Source organism: Palaemon carinicauda, chromosome 5 (assembly GCF_036898095.1).
Source record: "Palaemon carinicauda isolate YSFRI2023 chromosome 5, ASM3689809v2, whole genome shotgun sequence".
Classification (NCBI taxonomy): Eukaryota; Metazoa; Arthropoda; class Malacostraca; order Decapoda; family Palaemonidae; genus Palaemon; species Palaemon carinicauda.
The window spans coordinates 105675799-105701634 of record NC_090729.1 but is presented as its reverse complement, the minus strand read 5'-3'; the positions used below and the strand labels follow the sequence as shown (position 1 = coordinate 105701634).

The following is a 25836-nucleotide window of genomic DNA, read 5'->3' as shown; positions in this document are numbered from 1 at the left end:
CGAACGATAGCCCCTTCTAATGAAAGGCCAGGTCGATTCCAACCATGCCACGAGAGGCCATAAAAGAAGTCGGAACCTAAAAACAATAGAGGCAAGTTAAAAGTGAAAATCGTTAAGTTAATAATTTTCAACATCATTAAGTTATATAAATTGGAATCAGAGTCATTGGAATACTAAATAGTGCAAAATTACAAATTAATAGTTGATTACAACTGGGACACAGGTAAGAGTTACCAATTATGGTTTTACGACTCATTAGGACTTAAACATGGTGTAAACTACAAAAATGTTAGGAGCCACTAAGAAAATTAGAAAGAAACCTCATGAAAAGACTGAAACAGGAAAATCAGTTGAAGAAGAAACTAATGAAATTCTACAGATAATGAAGAATACATCAGTATATGATAGTGACAATATGGAGGAAGGTTCTTGTGGAAGAAATGATGAATCAGCGAATGGATCGTTAGACACCGTGGAATCTGATGACACTGAATTATGTGAGCATTGCAAGACTGTCGTTGCCAATGATGCAATTTGTTGTGATAGATGTCAAAAATGGTATCATTTTGAAAACGCATGTTCTGGATTAATAGAAAATTTATCACAAGCCCACAGAAGGCTATTGTGTAATGAACATATTTATTACAAGTGTAGGAATTGCACTGATAAGATCAATGAGGATGCAGCAAACATACAAAGAAAATTATTGGATGAAGAAGTCGTAATGTCCTATCATTTGGTTCAGGTCTTGATGAATAAAATAAAAGAAATGAAGGATAGCATGACGGAAATGAGAAATAAAGTACAAGAAACAAGAGATGAGATGCAAGAATTAAGAAATGAAATGAAAGAATTAAAAAATGAAAAGAAAAGGAATGAAAATGACATAGATAGGAAGCATCTAACTGGTACATATGCTGAAAAGCTGAAATCAAAGAAAACATTGATTTTAAAATCAACTGATGAGGTTTCAGCAGTTAATAATAAGAAAAAAATTATGACCAATTTAAAAGCCCAAGTTGAAAGCACTGGTGAAACAAAAGATGGCCACCTGATCATAAAATTTGCTGATAAACAGAACCTGGAGCAGGCAAAATCAGAATTGGAACAAGGTAATGTAAACGAGATCACTGTTACTGAAAAAGGAAAACTTAAACCGAAGATAAAACTTACTAATGTACCAGATGATGATGATGATATTATTCAAAGTCTAAAGCTTAAGAACCAGTGGCTAAAAAGACACATTGTAGAAAATGATGATCTGACTATCATAATGCAAGAGAATTCAAGAATGGATAAACATAAACACTATATTATAAAATGTACACCTAAGATACGTAAAGCAATCTATGAAAATGGAGATAAACTTAGTACCAAGGTATATAGAGTGACCAGGTAGAGTCATTTGTGGGGGGTTGCGGCTTATCCCCCCAAGAACCGCGTCACCTGGAGGTCATGTCAGGGCGAGAAGTCATCCAGCTACCGTTTCATTCAAATGTCGATCACAGGTCACTTCAGACATCTCTGCAGTGATTTAGTTTGACATTCTTCGAATAAAACCATAGTTTTGATTATTTATATAATCTAGATTATTATTTAAATAATGCCAAACAACTGCGCCGTATTTGGTTGTTATTCAAATAGTAGAAAAAAAAAGGAGGTATCCTTTTTCCGATTCCCTCGTGATGAGGAAACAAGAAGGAAATGGGTTCATCGTTGTAAGAGAAAGGACAACTTTAACCCTACTACTCATCGCATATGCAATAAACATTTTGAAGAAAATGCATATTAGAGAGACCTGCAACAGGAACTTCTTGGATCACGAGCCCCAGCAATGAAATACAGACGTCTGAAGAGCAATGCAATCCCAACACTTCACATGCCTCATTCACAAGGTTGGTAATCTTTCTTTTTAAATTTTTCAGTATTACTTGAAAAACTTATTACCTTTTTTTTTTTTTTTTTCCAATTAGTCACACTATTTACACTCATAACAGCTGTTATCTGTGTTTATATATGGGGGTCTGTGTGTACATATATAGTAAATAGAAAGAGACTATAAAGGGAAAACTTGGCATATTCCATACCTCAGTCACGATCATATTAATACAAAGTCTTATGACAACTGATGCATATATATATATATATATATATATATATATATATATATATATATATATATATATATATATGTGTGTGTGTGTGTGTGTGTGTGTGTGTGTAAGAGAAAGAGAGATATTAAAATGTTTTTCTTTTTACATTTCAGATGATAGTGTATCTGGTACATCTCGAATGAAAAGGATAAAAGAGAAAAATCGGAAACGCTTAATTGCAGAAATGTTATCAGGTTGTGAAAATGAGCTTCATGATTACAACAATGTTTCCTGTGGAGAAGACTATCCTCAAAGTGAAAAAAGGGTTCATACAGCAACACTAGAAGAGTTGCAGAGTCAATTGAACAGCGTTACTCAAGAAAGAAATGATCTCCTTACAAAGAAAGAGCAGTGGGATAAAGAAAGGTTACGTTTGTTGGAGGATTTAGAGATTATGAGAAATGAAGCATCATGTTGCAGAGGGTTTTTAGAAAAAATGTTTTCTCCTTCACAGGTACAAAACATTGAGTGGAAGAAATGTGAAACGTTGGGCAGATGGTGACATTAGTCGTGCAATAACATTGAAAAACTTCTGTCCTAAAGGTTATCGGTACTTACGTGATCAGTGCAAGATTCCTCTTCCCTCAGAAAGTACCCTAAGGCGTTGGGCGAAAAAAATCATTGTTGAACCGGGGATCTTGCACACAGTTTTTGAAATAATAAATGAAAAGGGCAAGGAAATGAAAGAATATAGTCGTTTATGTGTAATTTCATTTGATGAGTGTAGTGTTTCTCAAATCTGGTGTTATGACCAATGATCAAAGACACTTTATGATCCTAAATCTCGTGTACAGTGCATTATGATTAGAGGAATAACAGAATCTTGGAAACAACTAATATATTATAATTTTGATACCAAGGTTACCAAGGAACTGTTATTTGATGTAATTACAAAAGTGGAGTCTGTCGGTTTTCCTGTTTTGGCTATGGTGTGTGACATGGGTCCTACTAATATCAGTTTCTGGAACAGTCTCAATATAGGAACAGAAAATCCTTCATTTGAGAATCCCTCTGTACCAGAAAGAGAAATTCATGTCTTCGCCGATGCTCCTCATTTAATCAAGTTAGTGAGAAACAATTTTCTTGATTCAGGTTTTGAATTACAAAATAGAAATTTTGTTCTAAGTGGATGTGTTAGGGAAATTGTCAAACGAAGTAAAAGTGATTTGAAACCCACATATCGTTTAACAGAGAAACACATAAATGTAACAGGTACACAACGTATGAATGTGAGGAAAGCAGTGCAGCTTCTTTCGGAAACAACATCTAAAGCTTTAGATTTTTATGGAAGTCAGGGACTTTTGAAGAGCATGTACTTGGAAAGTACAAGGGACTTTATAAAGCTTGCCGACTCCTGGTTTGATGTGTTCAATTCAAGGGTACCTTATGACAGAAAAAAATCTAGACATGCCTATGGGATGCAACTGTCGGAACAGAATAAAATCCTTGACAATATGAAGAGTACAGCTGAAAATATGCGAGTTTTGAAAAGTAATAAGATTTATCAGTTCCAAAAGGGACTTATTGTGTCATGTAAATCCTTGCCAAGGTTGCATGATATGTTGAAAAATAAATATGATGTATCATACATAATTACTTCCAGACTTAACCAAGATGGACTGGAAAACATGTTTGGCTGTCTTAGACAAATGGGTGCAACTTATAATCATCCAACGCCAGTTGAAGTCAAACACAGAATAAGGTCATATTTACTTGGCAAAGGAAACTATAACTGGAAAAAATTGTAACTCGATGAAGGAGTGCGATTCTTCAAATATGTCGGAAGGAATGTTCAGTCAAGAGAAAAGTTGTGAAAATAATGATTCAAATGAAACTGATCTTGAAAGAGAGCTTATGATTTCTGCAATGGTGTTTGCCTCTACTGAAGATGAGAAGATGCCAGAAGAAGATTCAGAAAACTTTGAAAATGAATTTTACGAAAGAACTTTAGAGAATGTTGCAGACGAAGAGGGCCTTCGATATGTTGGAGGTTATGTGGCATCTAAATTTCCAGATTATCAGTTCTTAGGATGTAAGCTTAAAAAAGTGAAAGGTACCTGGATTAGTGCAGTAGAGCGACATGATGATAAATTAACGGAACCAAGTGCTGAGGCTTTTGAAAAATTAAAGGTAATGGAAAAATTTTTTAAAACATACAATGGAGAAAATACACTGAGACCAGGCAATGGAGTATTATACGACTTGGCACGCCATATTGAAAACTGTGTATCCTTGCCTTTTAAAGTAATAGTGTTTTTTGTTAGATGTCGGATGTTTTTTAGGATGAGAGTTCTGAATGCCTAAATTATATCAAGTAGGCAAAAAAAAAAGGAAAAGATTCATAAATTAACTAAATAATGCCATAGATTTAATCTTTTTTACTTTTACTAAATATTTCTCATTTCTATTATGAAGCCAGATACTATTATGTGTTATCTATGTATATTTATGTTAGTTTATCAAATAATGTATTGTAAAATTGTAAATAAGTCTTTGTAAATAAATACCAGGTCAAATGTTAATTGAATATTTTTCAAGTCCTATCAAGCATACTGATTTATGGTTTCTATTACGTATTAGAGATCCAAAATTACCAATCCACGATTTTGTATGTGCATTACAGTGACCTATATGAATTCAAAAGAACACCAAAGGTATACAAGATAACAGAGTGAGAAGGACATCACACACACTTACAGACAGGCCTAATCCCTTCGACCCAAGGTACTTAAGTACAGTTGTTCCCTTGACCGCTCCCACCCTAACCTCCAGGAGCGTCACGGAAATACCCCACAACTACCCCCGCGACTAAAGTGACTGTACCTCTCTCCCTTATTCTATATACCTTGCTTAGTACCACATATAGAATATGTAATGTTTACGACCATTACATGCCCTACCAGTGTTACAAATGCCAGGAATTTGGGCATAGTGCAGCAAATTGCAAGAATAAACAGTCGTGCCCCAAGTGCGCGGGAGAACATAAAGCGGGTCATTGCAATGTTGTTGAAGTTAAATGCATAAATTGTGTGAGAAAGAACTATGATGACACAAAACATAAATCCTATGATAGAGTAAACTGCAAAGTTTATAAACAAGAAATAACAAAAGCCAGAAACAATACTGACCATGGCTTCGATTAAGAATATATCATGTAATCTAATATACAATCCATTGGCAATAAAACTCATATCATTAAGGAAGTCGTAAGTGATCAAGATGTGGATATTTGCTTATTAACTGAAACTTGGTTGAGTGGTAATGTGAGTGACAGATCGAAAATAAATGAAATGACACCTAAATCTTATAACTTTTATCACGAACCAAGAGAAGACAAAAGGGGTGGTGGCATTGGAATCTTAATTAAGAATTTAATCATATAAAGTTACAGTAAGAAATCATCTCATAGTTAATTCATTTGAATATATGAATATTAAAATTTTATCTCGAAATGTAAATCTACAAATAGTTATACTCTATAGACCACCGAGCAAAAGCAAAAGAATGTTTCTAGATGAATTTAGTAACTTACTAGATACATTGAACGACAATCGAAATATGGTTATATGTGGTGATTTCAACCTACATCTTGATAACAGAGTAGACCCATATGTCAATGAATTTAGAGAATTGATTGACAACCACGACCTTGAAAACATGTGTCTGAACCAACAGCTCAGTCTAATCATATACTAGATCTAGTTATAGTAAATAAAAACATCATCATCATACTAAATATGGAGATTGAACCTGACTGCTCTATATCCCCATTGCATAAGTTAATGTCTTTTGAAATAGATGTTAGAAAAAATAATGCAATACTGAAGGAAATCACAAACAGAATTAAGACTAACTTTGATCCAAAAGAGTTCATTGAACAAAGCCTAGAGGATATAAAAGGGATAACACCAGTCTGTAACTGTGAAGAGAAGCACACCCTTGTAGAGAGACAATCCTGTATAAACTGCATTACTGATAGAAGTAAAACTATACTTGCAACTAATTATAATAGGTGCCCGGAAATAACAAAAAAATCACAATTAAAGAAAAATCGAACTGGTTTGATAATGAATTTCACGAAGAGAAAAAAAGAAAAAGAAAAATGGAGGATAAATGGAAAAGAAATAAAAATAATGAAAACTGGCAACATTACAAAGCAGCTAGAAATCGCTACAATTACCTTATCTTAGTAAAAAAAAAAAAAGGCCTATTATAAAAAAGTGTGCAATGAAAATGATCCACGGAAAATACATAAGAACCTAAAGAAACTATTAGGTCTAAAGACAGAAATAGTATTGCCTGACATAACTAATGATCCTAAATGCCTAGCAAATGATTTTATTGATTATTTTGAAGAAAAAATAAATCAAATCTGCTCCAGTTTTCACATCGGCACAACAGAACGAAGGAATACATCAGCAACAGGTGTAAGCAAGCTAAGGGTATTCAAAGAGTTAAGTCAGAGTGATTATATGAGAATAATAACGTAAGTAAAAAAACCTACTGCGGAAATGACCCATTTCCAATTAACGATGTAAAAGATGCAGAAAATTTCAACAGACTACAAGAGACCTACCGAAACATGTAAATATGAGTCTAACACAGGCAGTTTTCCCTGATTGTGAAAAAGTTGCATGCATCAAGCCTGTGTATAAAGGAAAAGGTGATACAGAAAATTTAAGTTCATATAGGCCAATATCAAATCTGTCATATTTTTCGAAAATTATTGAAACTGCTGTACACGAACAAACCTGGAAACATCTGAAAAAGTCTAATGCCATACCTGATGATCAATCTGCATACAGAGAAAATTACTCCACAGAAACAACAGTGTTAGTGATTAAAAATGACATAACAGAAATTATAACTAATGGTAAGTGTTGCATTCTTGTGATGCTTGATCTAAGTGCAGCATTTGATACTGTAGAACATACATATATGATGGAAGACCTTAAAGCTGTGGGCATCGTAGAACGAGCATGACTGGTTTGTGAGTTATCTCGAAAACCGCAAAATTAAAGTAGTAATATCAAATGTTGAATCTGAGACAAGAAAACTAACCAAAGGGGTGCCTCAAGGCAGTGTACTAGGTCCTCTCCTGTTTGAAATTTACATGATTGAACTGGCAAATATACTTGAAACTCACAGAGTTAAGTTTAAAATATACGCTGATGATACACAATTCTATTTCCCAATAAAATCAGTTGATGAAGCAGAAAGAAAGATACATGAAATAATGAATGACATTAAGGCTTGGATGTTAACAAAAAAGCTCAAGCTCAATGAAGATAAAAGTGAATGTATTATTTTTGGAAATGAAAAGGATATAAAAAGAATCGAATGCTTCTAAAGAATTGAAATAGGTCAATCGATCATTGACCTAAAGAAATCTGTCAGAAATCTTGGAGTAATCATGGATGACAGACTGACAATGAATGAACATATAAATAATATGGTAAGAAATTGTAACTATCATATTAGAAACATAGCATATATTAGTAAATACTTAGATGAAAAATCTATGGCCATACTCATTAATGACCACATATTTTCAAGAATTGATTACTGCAACTCACTGTTCTATGGCTTACCAAATTATCAGCTGAAGAAAATTCAGTGTACAAAACAGAGCCGCTAGATTAATAAAAGGACTACACAATAGGGAAAGAGTTACCCCTGCACTAATTAAATTACACTGGTTGCCGGTAAAGGCGAGAATTGAATACAAGCTACTCTTACTAACGTTTAAGATACTGAACCAAAATGAACCAAAATATCTAAAAGAATGCCTGAACAAACTAGAACTAGAAACAAATGTTAACATAGAACACATGAGTGACAAACATAGGCTATCTGAACCAAGAACAAATAGTAAATTTGGTGAAAGGGCTTTTAGCTACAGTGTGCCTAGACATTATAATAAACTGCCAACTGAAATGAAGGACCTAAAGGGAGCAATTGAATTTAAGAAGAAACTAAAGACATTACTTTTCACAAGATCATATGATTTGGAAGATGCTACAATCAAAGAATTGTATAAGTTATAATGAAAATGTTTCGTTAAATGATTGATATGGACCCGCCCGAGAAGTAGTTCACTCGACTTCTGTGAAGGGTTGGATTTAAACCCAACCCAGTAAACAAGTAAGTAATCTGCAGTTAAGGATTTACCTGGCGAGACATCAGTCTCTTACCAGCACGTTTTCCCCGACTTCCCAGCCCACCACGTGACACAATTGATAGTAATTCATTCAAATTACCCCTAATGAATCAATATGGATAAATATCAATACAACATCGTACTCAAATGGCAATAAATTTCTACCTCATACTTGGGATCGAACGCTAGCCCCTTCTAATGAAAGGCCAGGTCGATTCCAACCATGCAATAAGAGGCCATACAAGAAGTCGGAACCTAACTGCTAATCTGCAGTTCAGGATTTACCTGACGAGACATCAGTCTCTTACCAGCAAGTTTTCCCCGACTTCCCGGCCCACCACGTGACACAATTGATAGTAATTCATTCAAATTACCCCCAATGAGTCAATAAGGATAATTATCGACACAACATCGTGCTCAAAGAAATAAATTTCTACCTCATACTTGGGATTGAACGCTAGCCCCTTCTAATGAAACGCCAGGTCAATTCCAACCATGCCAATGGTGAGCGTATGTGCATGTGGGTGTGTATATATACATATACTCACAAACACACACACACTGGCCAGACAGTACTACATTGGATCCTTCTTTCTGGTTACGGTTCATTTTCCCTTTGCATACACATACACCGAATAGTCTGGCATATTCTTTACAGATTCTCCTCTGTCCTCATACACCTGACAACACCGAGATTACCAAACAATTCTTCTTCATCCAATTCTTATCGGTAGTAGGTTGGCCAGGGCACCAGCCGCCCGTTGAGATACTACCACTGCAATTGTTCTGTGTACTTTCCTCTTCGTAAGGGTAGAAGAGACTCTTTAGCTATGGTAAGCAGCTCTTCTAGGAGAAGGACACTCCAAAATTAAACCATTGTTCTCTATTCTTGGGTAGTGCCCTAGCCTCTGTACCATGCTCTTCCACTGGCTTGGGTTAGAGTTCTCTTGCTTGAGGATACACTCGGCCCCACTATTCTATCTTATTTTTTTTCTTCCTCATTTCTTTTTGAAATGGTGTGTTGGACAGGTTTAATAGAAGGGCTATGGATGCCTGGTGGTTTATCAAGAGGTTGTCTTTTCCTAACCTGATTAATTTTTCATCTCAAAACCATCCTACTGTCCTCCCTTCAGTTAAAGTGGCTATCCTGGCGGGTATTTAGCCTTGCATGGTGTATTAGCTCCTCCATGTTGACCAGTTTTTCTGACTAGAGTCAATGGGTTTGATCAATCACTTTATTTATGATTCTGTACATATTTTTTTTATAATTCTTGTTGATCTAGTTTTTCAGTATGATGTCTCTTTTTTTATTACTATTAATTCTTAAGCTGTCTGGAGACATTGAGCAAAATCCGGGACCAGTACGTCCTAGATTTCGTCAATGCCGTCTTCTGAATGGCAATATTCGTGGTCTTCATGCAAATATTCAAGACCTTACAGTTGCTTCGAGACAGTATGATATTCTTTTTTGCTCAGAAACTTTGGTTTCTAATATGAAGCACTAATCTGAGCTCCTTATAACTGGTTTTAAGAAGCCAATAATGTTGAAACATGATGCCATCCCAAGGACCAGAGGAATGGCGGTGCATATTAGGGCTGAGTACCCTGCTTCTCTTAAGTCGTGCTATGAATGTGGATGTCATGAGATTCAGGTAGTAAAAGTTTGTGACAGGCATAACTTTTATTTGTGTTCGATCTACCGGAATCCAGACATGGATGATTCTATCTTTGATTGTCTTCTTACCATGATGGCTAAGATACAAGAAGATGTTAGAAAGGCTTCTTTTGTATTTGTGGTGATTTTGATACTCACCATAGGGAGTGGTTAAGTTCTATCTCTCCTACCGATCGCCATGACTTCAGAACTTCAGACTTTGCCTCTGAATCAGGCTGTAAACAAATCATAAGCGAAGCTACTCACAGGTCCGGTAATTGCTTGGACCTCGTATACACTGACTCCCCTGGCATTATAACTAGAAAGGTTGGTTCTCCAGTCGGGACATCTGATCATGCCTTGATTTCATTAGTAGTGAAGACTGAGCAGCCTGTCCCTGATGTATCATACTCTCGTAAAATTTACATGAAATCTCAAGCAGACTGGAATGGGATTTTGCATGATCTTTAGTGCTTAAATTGGTCCCAATTATATAGTAGTGTTGTTCCTGTTGTCCCTTTGAATGAGAATCTAGTCAACATGATTGATTGTGCTAAGGTACCGAGTGAAGGACAAACCGTGGTTCAATGATAATTGTAGACATGCTTATTTGGAGAAGCAGGAGGCCTATCATCTTTGGAAGGGTAAGAGATCAGATTTGACCTGGAATAACTATACCCAGCTTAGAGTCTTTGCTCAGAGAGTTTATGCTTCAACTGAAAATGAATACAATTTAACCATAAAGTAAACCCTTCCTGGTACAACCCAGGAACATAAATAGTGGTCTACCCTTAAGTCTGCACTCTTTGGTGTAGATGCAACAATTCCTCCTCTACTTAAATTAGATGGCCCAGTCACTCACTGTCCAAAGGTAAAGGAAACCCTTTTGGCTGATGTTTTTGATAGTAAACAGAGTGATGAAAAACTTGAACTTCCTCATTCCTGTTTTCCTCAGGCTAAAGTAACTAGTTTAGCTTTCCTATCTTGTGAAATTAAAGCTCTGTTGATGGACCTTGATGCGTATGGAGGTGTAGACCCAAATTGTATTTTTCCTTTCTTTTTTATAAAGACTGTAGATTTCTTAGCTCCAAAGTTATCTGTTATTTTGCGAAAGTTAGAAAGAAGAGAAGCTTTTAGCACTTGTTGGAGAACTGGTAATGTAACTCCACTATGTAAATGTGTTTGTGGTGGCTCAAGTCCAACTGATTACCGCCCAATTTCTGTAACTCCCGTATTATCTAAAGTTTTTGAACGTCTTCTGGCAAAACGTCTTAATAGGTTTGCTTAAGGTAATCATCTATTCCCTAGTTTGAATTTGGTTTTCGTAAAGGCCTTGGAGCATGTGATGCCCTTCTTACAATCTCCAATGCTATACAGAAATCCCTTGATTGTGGTTAGAGTGTTCGTATGATTGGCCTTGATTTTAGTGCTGCCTTTGACCATGTTAATCATGAGGCCCTTGTTTTCAAACTGAAACAGTTGGGAGTGGGTGGGTCGTTTCTTATTATCATTATTGATTTTTTTAAGTAATAGATCTCAAAGAGTTGTTGTTGATGGGCACCATAGTGAGTATAAGAAAGTGATATCTGGTGTTCCACAGGGTAGTGTTCTTGGCTCATTACTTTTCATACTATATACACATGACATGCGCTTTGGCCTAGAAAACAAGCTTGTTGCATATGCAGATGATGCTACTCTCTTTGCATCAATTCCATCCCCTGAATGTAGATCTGGGGTTGCTGAATCCCTTAATAGAGATCTGGCTAAAATTAGTGCATGGTGCAAATTATGGGGTATGAAGTTGAATCCTAAAAAAACTCAAAGTATGATGGTAAGTAGGTCAAGGACAGTGACTCCTCAACATCCGAAATCTCAGTATAGGTAATGTTTCGTTAACTCGGTATGACTCTTTTAAAACTTTAGGTGTGATTCTCGACAACAAATATACTTTTGAGAAACACATTAGTTCTAAGTCCTCTTCAATTGCACAAAAAATTGGCTTATTGAGAAAGTCTTTCAAGATTTTCGGTGATCAATCTATTCTGAAGACGTGTTTTAATTCTTTCATTCTGCCTTATTTCGAGTATTGTTCTCTTGCCTAGTCTTCAGCTGCTGATTCTTATCCTAATTTGTTGGACAGTAACTTACAGTCTATTAAAATTCCTATTCCTGATCTAGATATCAATTTCTGTCTAGATATCAATTTCTGGCACCGTCGTCCAATTAGTTCATTATGCATGTTGCATAAAATTTTTTCTTACAATTCTGACCATCCTTTACATTGAGATCTTCCTGGACAGTTCCATCCTGTTCGTAATACTATGCATGCAGTTAATTCTAATAGTAAGACGTTCTCCATTATGAGGCTCAATACTACACAGTACTCTAGAAGTTTTATTCCAACTGTGCCAGAGTTGTAGAATGATCTTCCTAATCGGGTAATTGAATCAGAACTTCAAAAGTTCAAACTTGCAGCCAATGTTTTATGTTGAACAGGCTGACATAAGTCCTTTTATAGTTTATATATGAAATATGTGTTTCAATGTTGTTAATATTTTTAAAATATTCTATTTTAATTTTTCATTACTTCTTATATCGTTCATTTATTTCCTTATTTCCTTTCCTCACTGGGCTATTTTTCCCTGTTGGAGGCCTTGGGCTTATAGCATCTTACTTTTCCAACTAGGGTTGCAGCCTAGCTAATAATAATAATAATAATAATAATAATAATAATAATATCAATGAAACCTTACCATTGCAAGTATGTAATCCATTTTCAATAGTGTATTATTGGAGCATAAAGTTTTTATTAACCTCTACCCACAAGACTGGAAATTCTAAAAAAGGAACTTATGCAGGAGATGAAGCATCATCCATGACAACATATCTTCCAAGAAAGTCATCTTTAGTACTAAGTCACCGTGGAGAATGTTTGAGGCATATTTAACTAGGTACATGTAAGGTTGTTGAATGCTGCACGTTAAATGATTTAGAGGTACTCATTGGTTGCAATAAGGCAAAAAGTGTAGAACAAATGCAAAGACCTAGCCAAACCCAGATTTCACATCAGAATTCCAAAAGTCTAGCCTAGTTTAAACAAAGATTCTTCACAATATTATTTGTATAGAAAACAGTATTACTTGCAGCAAATTCAAATTTTATGGCTACAAGATGCAATAACTGGTTTGAAGATTTTAAGATTTATCTTGAGGTGTTAGGTAATATAAAAGATGCATAGAAAGAAAGCATTTTTACTGCATGGCACAGGTAATGGTTTATGAAGCTTTTAAAACCTTAAATCAGCAAATCATACAAAAGAAGCAATTCTAGTTCTTATAGCAGTATGTGCTCCCCAAGCCAAAAAATACTCATTGAATGGTACCAGTTCAGAGAAAAAGGTCAGATGAAAGTTAAATGGCTAGACTATAAAATCCAGTTGTTACATGTGAGTTTTTATTTTAAAAATATTCTATTCAAAAATTGCACATCATAGGAGCTCAGAAAAAAATTGTTTCAAGAGAAGGAAACCCTAGAGAGAGAGAGAGCAAAATATAGGTCAAGTCTTAGATATATCCAAAAGACAAAATAGAATGGAAAATATTCTAATAAGTCAGGTAAGATCATAGTATAACGGCTAGGAAAATCAGAAAGGAAACATCTCTAATCAGAGACAATGAGAACCATCAAACCCCAATGTTCATAGATATAAAAAAATCCTACCTATAGACAGAAACAGTATAAAAACACAAATGTTATCGGCATGATAAAAACGATCGCCTTGGTTATGAAGCAAGAAAATGCCCTACTACAAGATGGACATGCTACAATAGTGGAGAGATATGCCATTTTCAAATGTTTGCAGATTTCCTAAACAGAAATATTCAAAGCAAATAAATACTGCAGTTGATTCTGGGTTCGACCACGATAGAAGTACAGAACATTCTCATGATCATCAGGACTAGTCAGAAACTGATTTCGGATTTCAAATAAATTCTTTAAACAAAGATGCAAACACTCAGCTCATGGTAAAAGGGGTAATAAATGGTAAACCAATTAAAATGTAGGTTAACACAGCAGTTGATATACCAATTGTACCATATAAATTACAAATAATCTTAAAGGGTTACAGTTGTTTTAACATTAAAGCAATAGGTTCATTGCAAGTTAAGGTACAATATAACGAACAAAAGCTAGACATGACATCATTGACCTTAGTCAAAGGTAAGGGAAAGGCTTCATTTGATTTGGACTGGTCACAATATATTTCTAATTAGATTGGAAATGCATTTTGAAAAGCTTATGCAACATGCATAATAAACTATTGGAACGATGGAACCAGAGAATAATATCAATATCAGGAATGAGAAATTTAATAGACCATAAATTCCTTCCCTTAAAAATTATAAAGAGATTCAGCAGTTGAAGACCAGACAGGCGATCAATACTTGAAACAGAGCAGAATGAAAGAATTAAAACACTCCTTCAGGATAGATTGATCCCAAAAATCTTAAAAGACTTTCTTAACAAACCAATCTTTTGAGCAACTGAAGAAGAGACTAGGTACGATTCTCGAAAGTAACTATGCTATCAAGAATCACACCTAGAGTTAATGCCGAGATCCGGATATTGAGGAGCCAGCCACTGTCCTCAACATACTTACAATCATACTTTGAGGTTTGCTATGGCTTAACTTCATTCCCTATAATTTGCACCATGCACTAATTTCAGCTGGATATCTTTCAGGTTCTACATTCAAGAGATGGAATTCATGCAGAGAGAGTAACATCTGAATAAGCAACAAACATGTTTACTAGGCCAAACCACATGTGTATATAGTATGAAAACTAATGAGCCAAGAACACTACCCTGATTCATCAGTATTAGGAAGTGTTTTTCTATTTCTAAAATGCAGGCATCTATTTAGTTTTTTTTTTTTTTTTTTGCATATATTACTACCACGTAAAAATGTAAAACCATGTGTGAATATTTATCAATATACAGTAGTAGCAATAAATAGCATAAAAATTGGAAAACAAATTATAGATTATAAAGCAAACAAAAAAGGTCAATGGACGGTCACTGGCAGTGTAAACAACTGCATTACAATGAACCACATTTCTAAAGGAGACACTAATGTATGTGATAAATTTTCTCAATAAAAACATCTAGTGATTTTAAAAATGGAAGAGCTAATTTACTAGATCACATTGAAATTGTGAATAACATACCACTACTGAAGCCCAAAAGCAATTATCATTTGTATTCATGAGACAGTTTATCATGGCTTTCATGGCTTCTTCAGACCACATACTTCCATTGCCACCAGGAGGAATCACTTTGTGAAGTTTAACACCAACTGCCATAGCAGGAATGTTTAAGCCAGCATCAGGGCATTCCCGCAAGCTGCAACATTAAAAGAACAAAAAAAATTTAAGGTGAAAAACAGCTTCAAATTAACTAGTTATTCAAAAACTTAATAAACAAAATATTAAACTGTCAAGTTTATCAGTATTTCTTGAAATGACCAGCCAGTTGAAAATTATCAATTAGTTGTAAGCTAAGGTGAATTCCTAAGAACATCTAAGCTTTGAGTTAGGCACATAATCTATAAACAATTTATAACAATTCGAAACATGACAAAATATCAAGATATATAAACAGTGAAAGAGGTTACTTAGGAAACATATAAAACCAAGAAAAATCAAGTGAATTCCAATTTCAATTGACTCCTGTAACACAGGATAATAAATCTGTAGTAAATGCAGTCTTTTTCAACACAGATATAAAGGATATTCAAGGAAAACTATGATCTATGCACTGAAATGACAAATCGATATTACAGTTTGCTGAATTCATTATGGATAGGGATCCTATCCCATTAAATGGATTACAGTCGGCCCTCGTTCCTCACGGTAGTTAGGTGACACACAGCCGTGAAAAGAGAATTTTCACGAATAAATGCTGCACTAGGGTGGGCTAACTCCTAACCTAAAAAGTCACTGCCCCTTACTACAAGCAGGTACCTGAGCTGATGATTAACACAGTAAATACTGCCTAATATTGTTCTAATTTGGTTTCTACAACAGATTCTAATCATAGGTACAGTATATTTGCGCACATGTACACTACGTACTGGACAGAAGGCTACAGTACAGTATTGTGCCAAAGTAAATATTTACAGAGTCGTTGTACTCTAATACTCACTGATACTGTAGTGTATATCACTGTGATATATGCACAGTAATATAACTACAGTATAGCTTAACTGTATTTCTGGGTCGACCTGTGGAAAGGGTCCTTCTTATCTCTTTTCTGATATAAATACTTCCAAATATACCAGAGAAAGTTAAAGCATGGAATGCAGAGGTTACTACCCTCGCGCGAGCACCCTAAGGGCGTCGTGTATAAAGAAAGGGCGTGTGAAAACCACTATTCACAGGTCATCTTCCATTTAGATCAATCCTTCATCAAAAGGGGGAGCCGCCCTAACGGCGCCAACCGAACCCACCTGATCCACTCAGCGACGCCTGCCTCGAGCGCCATCTAAACATCCTTCTGTTGGACTTGTACTAACTACGATTGCTTTGTTTTGTGTCTCACTTTTTAGCTGTTTTTGTGGATTTCTTCATCATGGCTGAAGCTCTCCTTACTCCTGCACCAATGTTAAGTACCACAGATTGTTTTGACAGTTTTTTCTAGTACCGGGCAAGTAGTGTTAAGTAATAGGAAGTGTTTTTTAATACGTTCGGCCTTGTGCCTTCCGTGGTCCATGCGGCCATTTTTATTGTGTACACTCAGTGCGTTTTCTATTTGTTTTTCGTTGCCCTTTTGGTACTGTTATCTGTTAGGTTCATTAATCTTAAGTAATTTTATTTTAATCTTATTTTAAGATTGTAGGCTCCATGCCTCTGTTTGAACCTTTATCTTTTGTGTGGTACTTATTAGTCGTTTACAAGTCCGTTTCTGTTAACGAAAAATAGCGTTCAGGGGTTTCATTACACTTTAGTACCGCCGATTCGGTAGGTCTTTTATTATTATCATTTGATTTATATTATATTTAGAACTGTATTCCCGTCACTATTCTTTGTTAGTCTTTATTGTTATTTTCGGACAGATGTGCTTTATTTATTGAGGTTCGTGCTTGTTAGATTGACCGTCGTAACCGACGAGTCCGAGAGAATGGGATTCTCGTTTTCTTTCTTATAGACTCAGGAGCCCGTTCTCTCTGTCTCACTTAGGGATGACTACGTTATACACGTGATTGTTTTAAGGTTACGACGATCTTTCTTGGCTTATTGTCGGTGTTCGATCCGTTTCGTGTTAGAGTCGCTTTAGGTATCGGCCTGCCTTGCGCGGCCTTATGCCCCCCCCCACCCACCCCCACTTAGTTCCACTCTCTCCTCGCTCCAGCATGGGAGTTGGGTCGGAACATTATTCATACTCTGCCGTGAGTTTCAACCTATCTGGGAACGCTTATTACCTATTACCTTTTGCGCCCCTTCGACAGGGAATCCTTCCCTCGTTGGCTTTCCGCAACTTGACTCCGGCTTCGGCCTTCCATTCACACAAATCTGATGTATCTTTTTGTTTTTTACTCTCCAGCTCATCCTCCTGGAGTGCTATGGAGATTTATTACTACATCCAGTTAACGTATCCCTTCATTGGGTTAAGGATCTATTACCAAACACCCCCCCCCCTCATAGCCGCCGGGCTTCCATCGCCCTCCGGCTTTCCCATTACATAAGCCATAATTGTTAAAAAGTAATTACTCCGGAGCTCCGGCTCCTACATATGCACTTTCTATATTAGAATCTATCATAGTATATCTTTATCATTTTCAATTTGTAGTAATTACGACGGAGCTCCGGCTCCTTTAGTTACACGACCTCAATTTGGCACATCATCTATAAGCTTCCTTGTCTTTACTGTTATTTTACTTAGTAAAGCCCGTAGGAAATTTTGTACTTATTGATCCTTTTTATTACAGAAAGTACGCTGTGCTGCCAAGGGCTGTTCCGCAACCTTTCTCGATCCGGTAGGCCATGACGTTTGCCGGTCGCATACCCACTGTGCGATCTCCTTTGTCCAGGAGGATGGCCAATCACCCTATATGATCTGGTTCCCGGAAGCATGTGCGCTCTGTTATGAGCTTTCATCCATTCTCCTCAATGATGAGGTAAGTTAGCGATGTTATCTGCATGCTAGTTTTTAAGGCTCCACTTTATATATTTGGTTGCTTGTGTTTCTATTGCTTTTATATGGCAACGCAGCATATTCAGGTATTATCCTAATCCTTTCTGTTGTAATGTTTGCCGTCTGCCGTTCTAAGTTACCCCCTCCTTTTTCAGGCTGACGAGGATTCACTCCAGACGGCCAAGACCAGCCTACGCTCCTGGGTGTCTGGTTTCGGACGAAATGCCCCGACCGGTTGCCCCTACCTCCATGATACAGACATGGCCTCCCGGTTATTCCCTGGTTCCTCCTCGGCCGCAGTACCTCTGATCAAGCTGCCCCCATCATTGAGAGTATCAGGGCGGCCCTTACGGTAGAAGAGGAACACCTGCTCTCAGGAGACATCTCATCCCTGGACATTCACACCGAACCAATGGAGGAGCAGGTGAGTGGTGTGGATATGGCAGAAACCTTTCTTTCCCCTATTCCTTCCTCCTCTTCCTCTTTCCACGGCTTTGACAAACCTCAGGCTTCTCCTTGGGAAGGTTCCGTCTCGGTCCGTCCCAAGGTGAAGCCAATTCGTAAGATTAAACCAAAAAGCAATACTTCAGCTTCGCCACAGTCTTTATCCCCGGTCCCAGGACCTTCCTCAGCCCCTGACGTTCCAATGCTTTCACGCACCCCTCCTCGTCCAAAAGGACAGAAGGGTAAGTCCGCTAAGTCCAAGGCTCCCGCTGCAGGTAGCTCCTCGGATTTCCAAGTAACCTTGGAATTCATTCAAGATATGGTGGAGTCGAAGCTGCAAAGACACTCCGGGGTCATATCAGAGCTAAAGGACATGGTGGCTAGCCTCATAAGAGACAAGTCTCACCCTGATCCGTCCCCAGTTCCTGATGCATCGAAGCTTCCACCCTTCGATAAGAATAACCCTTGGAGGTTCGCGAAGCATGCCCCTTATTTGGATGGTACGCTTATGATTGAAGGGTTGGGGACCCGCCCTCTAGACGATCTGGAGTTCTTCCCTCCGGACCTCCAGTTCCCCTTCAATGGCTTTGTTCGTTTACGTGAGCACGCTTTAGTACGGATGGACAAGGTCCCAAAGGAGACGATAATATTCCCGAAAGAGCAGGCCCAAGCTGTCTGGGCCCGTACTCTGGCGGAATGGGGTTGTACTAATTCTAAGTTAACCCCCCACAAAGGAGCGTATACAATCTTTATCACTCCTCCGTCCATCCCGTCTCCACTTACTGACAAGATCGCGGAATTGACTATTCAGTCAGTTAAGGAGCGCACCCCCATGCCGACCCTTAAGGAAATGGATCCCACCTCTCTCCTCGTTCCTGGCACCTCGGCGCTCTGGAACGAAGCTTCTTCTACGTTTACGGTGAGTAAATTAGACCCTGACTGCGCTTCCTCTCTCTTCTCGGAAAGACTCCCTAAGATCCCAGACCACTTATTGAAAATAGAGTTTGAGACGAGAAGCCGGCTGGCGAGAACTCTCAACTCGGTAGTTTCATCAGAGCTGATAGCTTCCTTATACAGCGACGAGCCACTCTTTCGAGTGCAGGCAAAGAACCTCCTGCAGTCGTTCCAGTCGGACCTACATGACTTCTGGACTGCGAGAACTAATTGTCGGAAGCATGTTCTCGCAGAAGCCTCTATTCGGCATGAACCCAACAGACTCATCGCCTCCTCCAGGAAGAAGTCAATAAGGTTCTCCAGGACACAGCGAGGGCTAATCAGAACCTTCAGGTTAGATGGGGCCTCTCAAATAAGCGTAAATTTGAGAACATGCCTCGTCAACCCTTCCCAAAGAAAAAACAAAGGTCCTATGTTCCTTACAAGACGGGTAGAGGCCAACTCCATCATTCCGCAGGCCCTCACTCCTCAACTGCCTCTACGGCTAAAGCCGCCCCTCCTCAACAGATTGTCTTCCTCCCGGCTCCTCAAGGTACCCAACCAACTTCGGCAACATCTTGGATGACCTCCCCTGCCTTCAATCAGGCGTACGAGACCTCGGGTTCTTTTCGAGGATACCCTAGAGGTGGCACCAGGGGTAGAGGTCAGTTCCGCCAGCGAGGCGGACCTAGAGCCAGAGGTTTCCAAAGAGGACGTGGGGCTAAGTTCAACCCCACGCAATGAAGCGAATCCGGTAGGGGGGAGATTGTACCAGTTTTGGGACCAGTGGACCTTCAGTCCTTGGGCCCACAGTATAGTCTCAAAAGGCCTGGGCTGGAAATGGGCACTAGGTTCTCCACCTCCGATAGTGTCCTTCTTCCAGAAGCCTACTCCCATCCTAGAGGAGTACGCCAAGGACCTCTTGAAGAAAAAGGCAATAAAGAGGGTACGGTCACTGAAATTTCAAGGCCGTCTGTTCACGGTTCCAAAAAAGAATTCATCGGCGTTGAGAGTGGTCCTGGACCTGTCCAAACTGAATTCTTACATTCTTTGCGACAGGTTCCGCATGCTGACTATCTCTCAGGTACTGACCTTACTTGCCCGGGGGGCCGTCACCACCTCTATCGATCTTACAGACGCCTATTATCACGTCCCAGTAGCAAGAAACTTCTCTCCTTACCTCGGCTTCCGCCTAGGCAAGAAGTCTTATGCGTTCAAAGTGATGCCGTTCGGCCTCAGCATTGCTCCCAGGATATTTACAAAGCTAGGGGAGACGGTGCTAAAACAGCTTAGGAGCCAAGGGATCATGGTGATCGCTTATCTGGACGACTGGCTCATCTGGGCACGGACGATTCAAGACTGCCACAAGGCTACAACCAAAGTGGTTCAGTTTCTGCACAAGGTAGGATTCCAAGTCAACTTACAGAAATCTCGCCTACTACCAGCAAGCAAATTCAAATGGCTAGGCATCAGATTGGACCTCACAAGTCACGAACTATCCCTTCCTCCCAAAAAGGTCAAGGAGATAGCTTCGAAGACAAGACACTTCATCAAGAACAAACATATTTCACGAAGAGCCTTAGAAAGAGTTCTAGGCTTACTCCAATTCACTTCAGTGACAGACCTCTTATTGAAGGCCAAACTCAAAGACATCAACCGAGTTTGGAGAAAGAGAGCTACAACCCGATTACGAGACAAGATATCGAAGATTCCAATCTTAGTTCGTCGACTCCAACCATGGTCAAAACCGGAGAACCTCTCCAAATCGGTTCCTCTGCAATTCCCTCCTCCACGAGTGACGATTCACACAGACGCATCTCTCAGTGGTTGGGGGGGGGGGGGGGGCTATTACCAACACCAGATGTTTCAGGGCTCTTGGTCCCCTGCGATGATACAGTTCCACATCAACGTGTTGGAGGCCAAGGCAGTATTACTGACCTTAAAACGACTATCCCCTCCACGCTCCACTCACATCAGGATAGTCTCCGACAGCACGGCGGTAGTTCACTGCATAAACAGAGGCGGATCAAAATCTCCCAATCTCAATCAAATCCTGGTCACAATCTTCACCTTGGCAAACGAAAAGAACTGGTTCCTGTCAGCCACTTACCTCGCAGGAGTCCAGAACGTGATAGCGGACTCACTATCCAGGACAAAACCACTAGAATCAGAATGGTCCCTAGACACGAATTCATTCCGGTGGATCTCCAGACTGGTTCCAGGTCTCCAGGTAGACTTGTTGGCGACACAGCTCAACCACAAACTTCCCTGTTACGTGGCCCCGAACCTGGACCCTCAGGCTTGTGCTATGAACGCACTAACCCTGGATTGGAACCGTTGGAGGAAGATTTACCTATTCCCTCCGGTGAATCTTCTGATGAAAGTTTTACCGAAGCTACGCTCCTTCCACAGAAAGGTGGCCTTGGTAGCACCTCAGTGGCCGAAAAGCAGCTGGTTTCCTCTCCTCCTAGAGTTGAAACTTCGCCCGTTCCGGATCCCATTCCCCAAGCTGACCCAAGTGGTCCAAACACGGACTGTGTCAGATTCCTCAAGGATAGCGGAAACCCTAACTTTGTGGATTTCATGAAGTTTGCAGCCCATAAGGATGCAAATATTGACCCGGAAAATGTCCTCTTTATTGAATCGGACAAGAGAGACTCCACGATTAGGCAGTATGATTCGGCAGTTAAGAAGCTAGCGGAATTTCTAAAACTTCAGATGAAACTCCGAATGACCCCGAACCTGGCCATTTCGTTCTTTCGGTCCCTTTTTGACAAGGGCCTCGCAGCTAGTACTATAACCACAATCAAATCAGCTTTGAAAAAGATCTTCTATGTGGGTTTCAATATTGACCTCGCAGATTCCTATTTTTCATCCATTCCAAAAGGCTGTGCTAGGCTTCGACCTTATGTTCGTCCACAAAAGGTCTCGTGGTTTCTGAACGACGTCCTCAAGCTCGCGTCAGACACTGTTAACGAATCCTGCTCTTACATATCGCTTCTTAGGAAGACCTTATTTCTCACGGCCATGGCCTCAGGTGCTAGAATCTCGGAATTAGCAGCTCTCTCCCGTAATCCCGAAAACCTAGATTTCCTCCCGTCAGGAGAAGTTCTACTCTCTCCAGATAGAGCTTTCTTAGCCAAAAATGAGGACCCACAAAATAGGTGGTCCCCCTGGAAAATTATTCCTCTGCCCCAAGATGCTTCTTTGTATCCTGTCGCTACACTTCGGGCCTTTTTAGCGAGGACTGCATCGCGCTCATCTGGCCCCTTGTTTGTCAGGGAACAAGGGGGTACTATTTCCATCCAAGGTTTCATATATTTTTGCTTTACCTATATTTTGATGAGGTTTTGATGTTTATATCTGTCGCATTACGTGCCTTAATATAGTAATATCCAGTTATACATAACGTTTTTTACTTTAACCTGTTGATTTGTGGGCTTGGAAGGCATTCTCTGGTACATTTTCATCGGGCGTCACAGGTCGACCCAGAAAAGGGATTTTGACTAAGGAAAAATCTATTTCTGGGGAGATACCTGTGACGCCCGGTGAAACTCTTCCCTGGTTTTTCCCCATCCCTTTCCTTTCCAAGCCATCTCATGTGGAAGGATGTGTAGAGGCAGGCGTCGCTGAGTGGATCAGGTGGGTTCGGTTGGTGCCGTTAGGGCGGCTCCCCATTTTGATGAAGGATTGATCTAAATGGAAGATGACCTGTGAATAGTGGTTTTCACACGCCCTTTCTTTATACATGACGCCCTTAGGGTGCTCGCGCGAGGGTAGTAACCTCTGCATTCCATGCTTTAACTTTCTCTGGTATATTTGGAAGTATTTATATCAGAAAAGAGATAAGAAGGACCCTTTTCACCGGGCGTCACAGGTATCTCCCCAGAAATAGATTTTTCCTTCATCAAAATCCCCTTTATGTAAGTGTTCTGTGTTTTCGTTCAGACCACTCATAGCCTACGGGTTTTCCTGAAACATGATGCAACTATTTGTGAGTGCTGTCTCTTTTGTGCAGTAAGCTATTATCTACTGTCAAAAATTGCCATTTATTCCCCTGGAATAAAATTCCCCTAGTTTTTATGAGTACTTGTTTTGGGGGTGTTTCCCAGTTTCTTTTTAAATATGTTGATATATGATTATTTTGCTCCACAGTAGTTGTTTTTATTAAATTAACTAGATTTATGAGTTGGTATAAATTAGTACATTGATATTCAAAGTAATAAACCACTTTTTTGCAAATTTTATCCATCCATATAAAATTAGATGACGTATCATCACAGTGTTGTCAAACTTCTTCCTGTGGAGACTATATATATTATTTTCTTATTGTAAGGGCACATGCCAGTAATTTAAGCTTGCCTTCTGGACGAAACCTTTTTTTTGTGTATGTTGGGTTACGTTTAGAGCACTTGATGTTTGTTTTTATATTGACGTTTTGTTACGTAACCCTGTAATTTTGTAGATCTGACAACTGTATGATGCCATATACTCCTCCCGAGTTTTCTTCCAGGGTGGAAAGGTGAAGCTAGGCCTCTTTGAGCAGTTAACTCTACGAAGGCAAGTAATAGAAGAAGTTCTTGTAAGAATCCAGCTCCATCACCTAGTGAATTGTCGTCGCTATTGCAGTATCCTTTTCATAAGAATATTCTGGAATTCTTGTTTTGCTACTTAAGTTCTTTTCTATCGAAGTAATGTAACGTTTTGTTAATTTTTTGCAGTAATATGTTAATTTTCTTGCTTCTTAACCTAACTTGTATGATTGGTGTGTTCTTTAAATATTAATTATGTGTTAAACTTTTAATTGTGTCTTTGTGAACCCGTGTGGCATCACCCAAAATAGAATTGGTGCAGGAAATATAGTTGACTGTTCTTAACTGCACTTTTGTTGAACAAAAATGCAATGTTTCTTGACTTCATGGTGAATTTAAGTAAGTTAGTAAACTCCTCAGCCCTGTAACTTGGTCTCATTCAAAGCTAGTGCAGGAGGTCTTAAGGTTAAATGAAATCCTACCGAATATGGCCCTAAAAATTGTTTTAGTTTCACCACATTCTTAGCTGGTCCTTCGAACGAACCGGATGCCATAACGATTCACAAAAGATTTTTTTGGATGTTAAAAGATAATTTGCGATAAAGTTCACGTTGGTGATGGTTGGCTTCAAAGTCATTTTAGTATAGCTGGCACGTATCCAAAGTCATTTGGCGAGCAGGGTAAGGTATTGAATTAATTGGAGTATTTTGCCAAGTAATCTGTTGTTTATGATACATTATTGTTCATATTTAGTGATTACTCCGTGAAGAAATTCTTGTTGAATTTCGTAGCCATTTTTGAACTTAGGTTTTTCGTGACCAGATGTATTTTGTGAATTGATGAAGAGCACGTGGTCAAATTATCATTCAGTGGATGTTATATTTCAGTCAGGTTTAGATAATTTGCCATACATTTTTTGATATTTGTGAAAGTTTGTTATTGATCCATTAACAAGACAATGGATTCCAAGATTAAGGTAGTTATTGAAGGGGAAATTATTTCCTTACAAGATTTGCTTGATGAGGCAGGTAGCTACATTGGTGATACCGATACACCAAAATCGACCCTCGTAATGTATGAACATTGTCTTACTGAAGGTCTATGACGTTTTGAAGATAGTTGGTCACAGAATGTGACTATTATTTCACAGGATAGTGAATTTGACAAATTATCTAGAAGCTTTAGAGCAATAACTAGATGTGTAAGGAAAGCTATTGTTACTACACAGGAAACTATGAGCGAGATTGACACGGGATATACAAATCAACGGCCCGCTTTGCCTCCTCCTTCGGCTCTCATTAACCCTCTCCCTCCCCCTAAACTCCCAGCAATTAAGATACCTGAATTTACCGGTGGGGAAGAACAATGGCTTGCATTTTTGGATATATTTAACAGTTTAGTTCACGATCATAGGGATATTTCAATGAGATTAAGTTTTCTACACTCAGAGCTAGTTTAAGGGATAATGCCTTTAAAGCCATAGGAGGTTTTTCCGTCACAAATGCCAATTATTCAGTAGCTTAAGGAGAAGTATGATAATAAGGAAAAATTGAAACGTAGACTTATGTCCAAATTAACACATTTAGTCCCTCGCAGTCATACAGTAGAGGATTTGAACACATTCAAATTGGAATATGAGAAGATTATTTTACAAATGAACACATTGAATTTAGATGTAGAGGCCATGAACCCCATTTTCTCTAGTAACCTTTTCATAAGAATATTCTGGAATTCTTGTTTTGCTATTTAAGTTCTTTTCTATATTTT

At 38.6% G+C, this 25836-nt stretch overlaps 1 protein-coding gene across 1 annotated transcript in view; it reads right to left on the bottom strand.

Moving 5' to 3' along the window:
* The window catches only part of LOC137641382 (RING finger protein 17-like), a 1982860-nt gene that overhangs the window by 17504 nt on the left and 1939520 nt on the right, over positions 1–25836 (bottom strand). The window contains exon 35 of the mRNA XM_068373901.1: positions 15196–15370. Coding sequence (XP_068230002.1) covers positions 15196–15370 — 175 coding nt within the window. The remainder of the gene's footprint in view (positions 1–15195; positions 15371–25836) is intronic.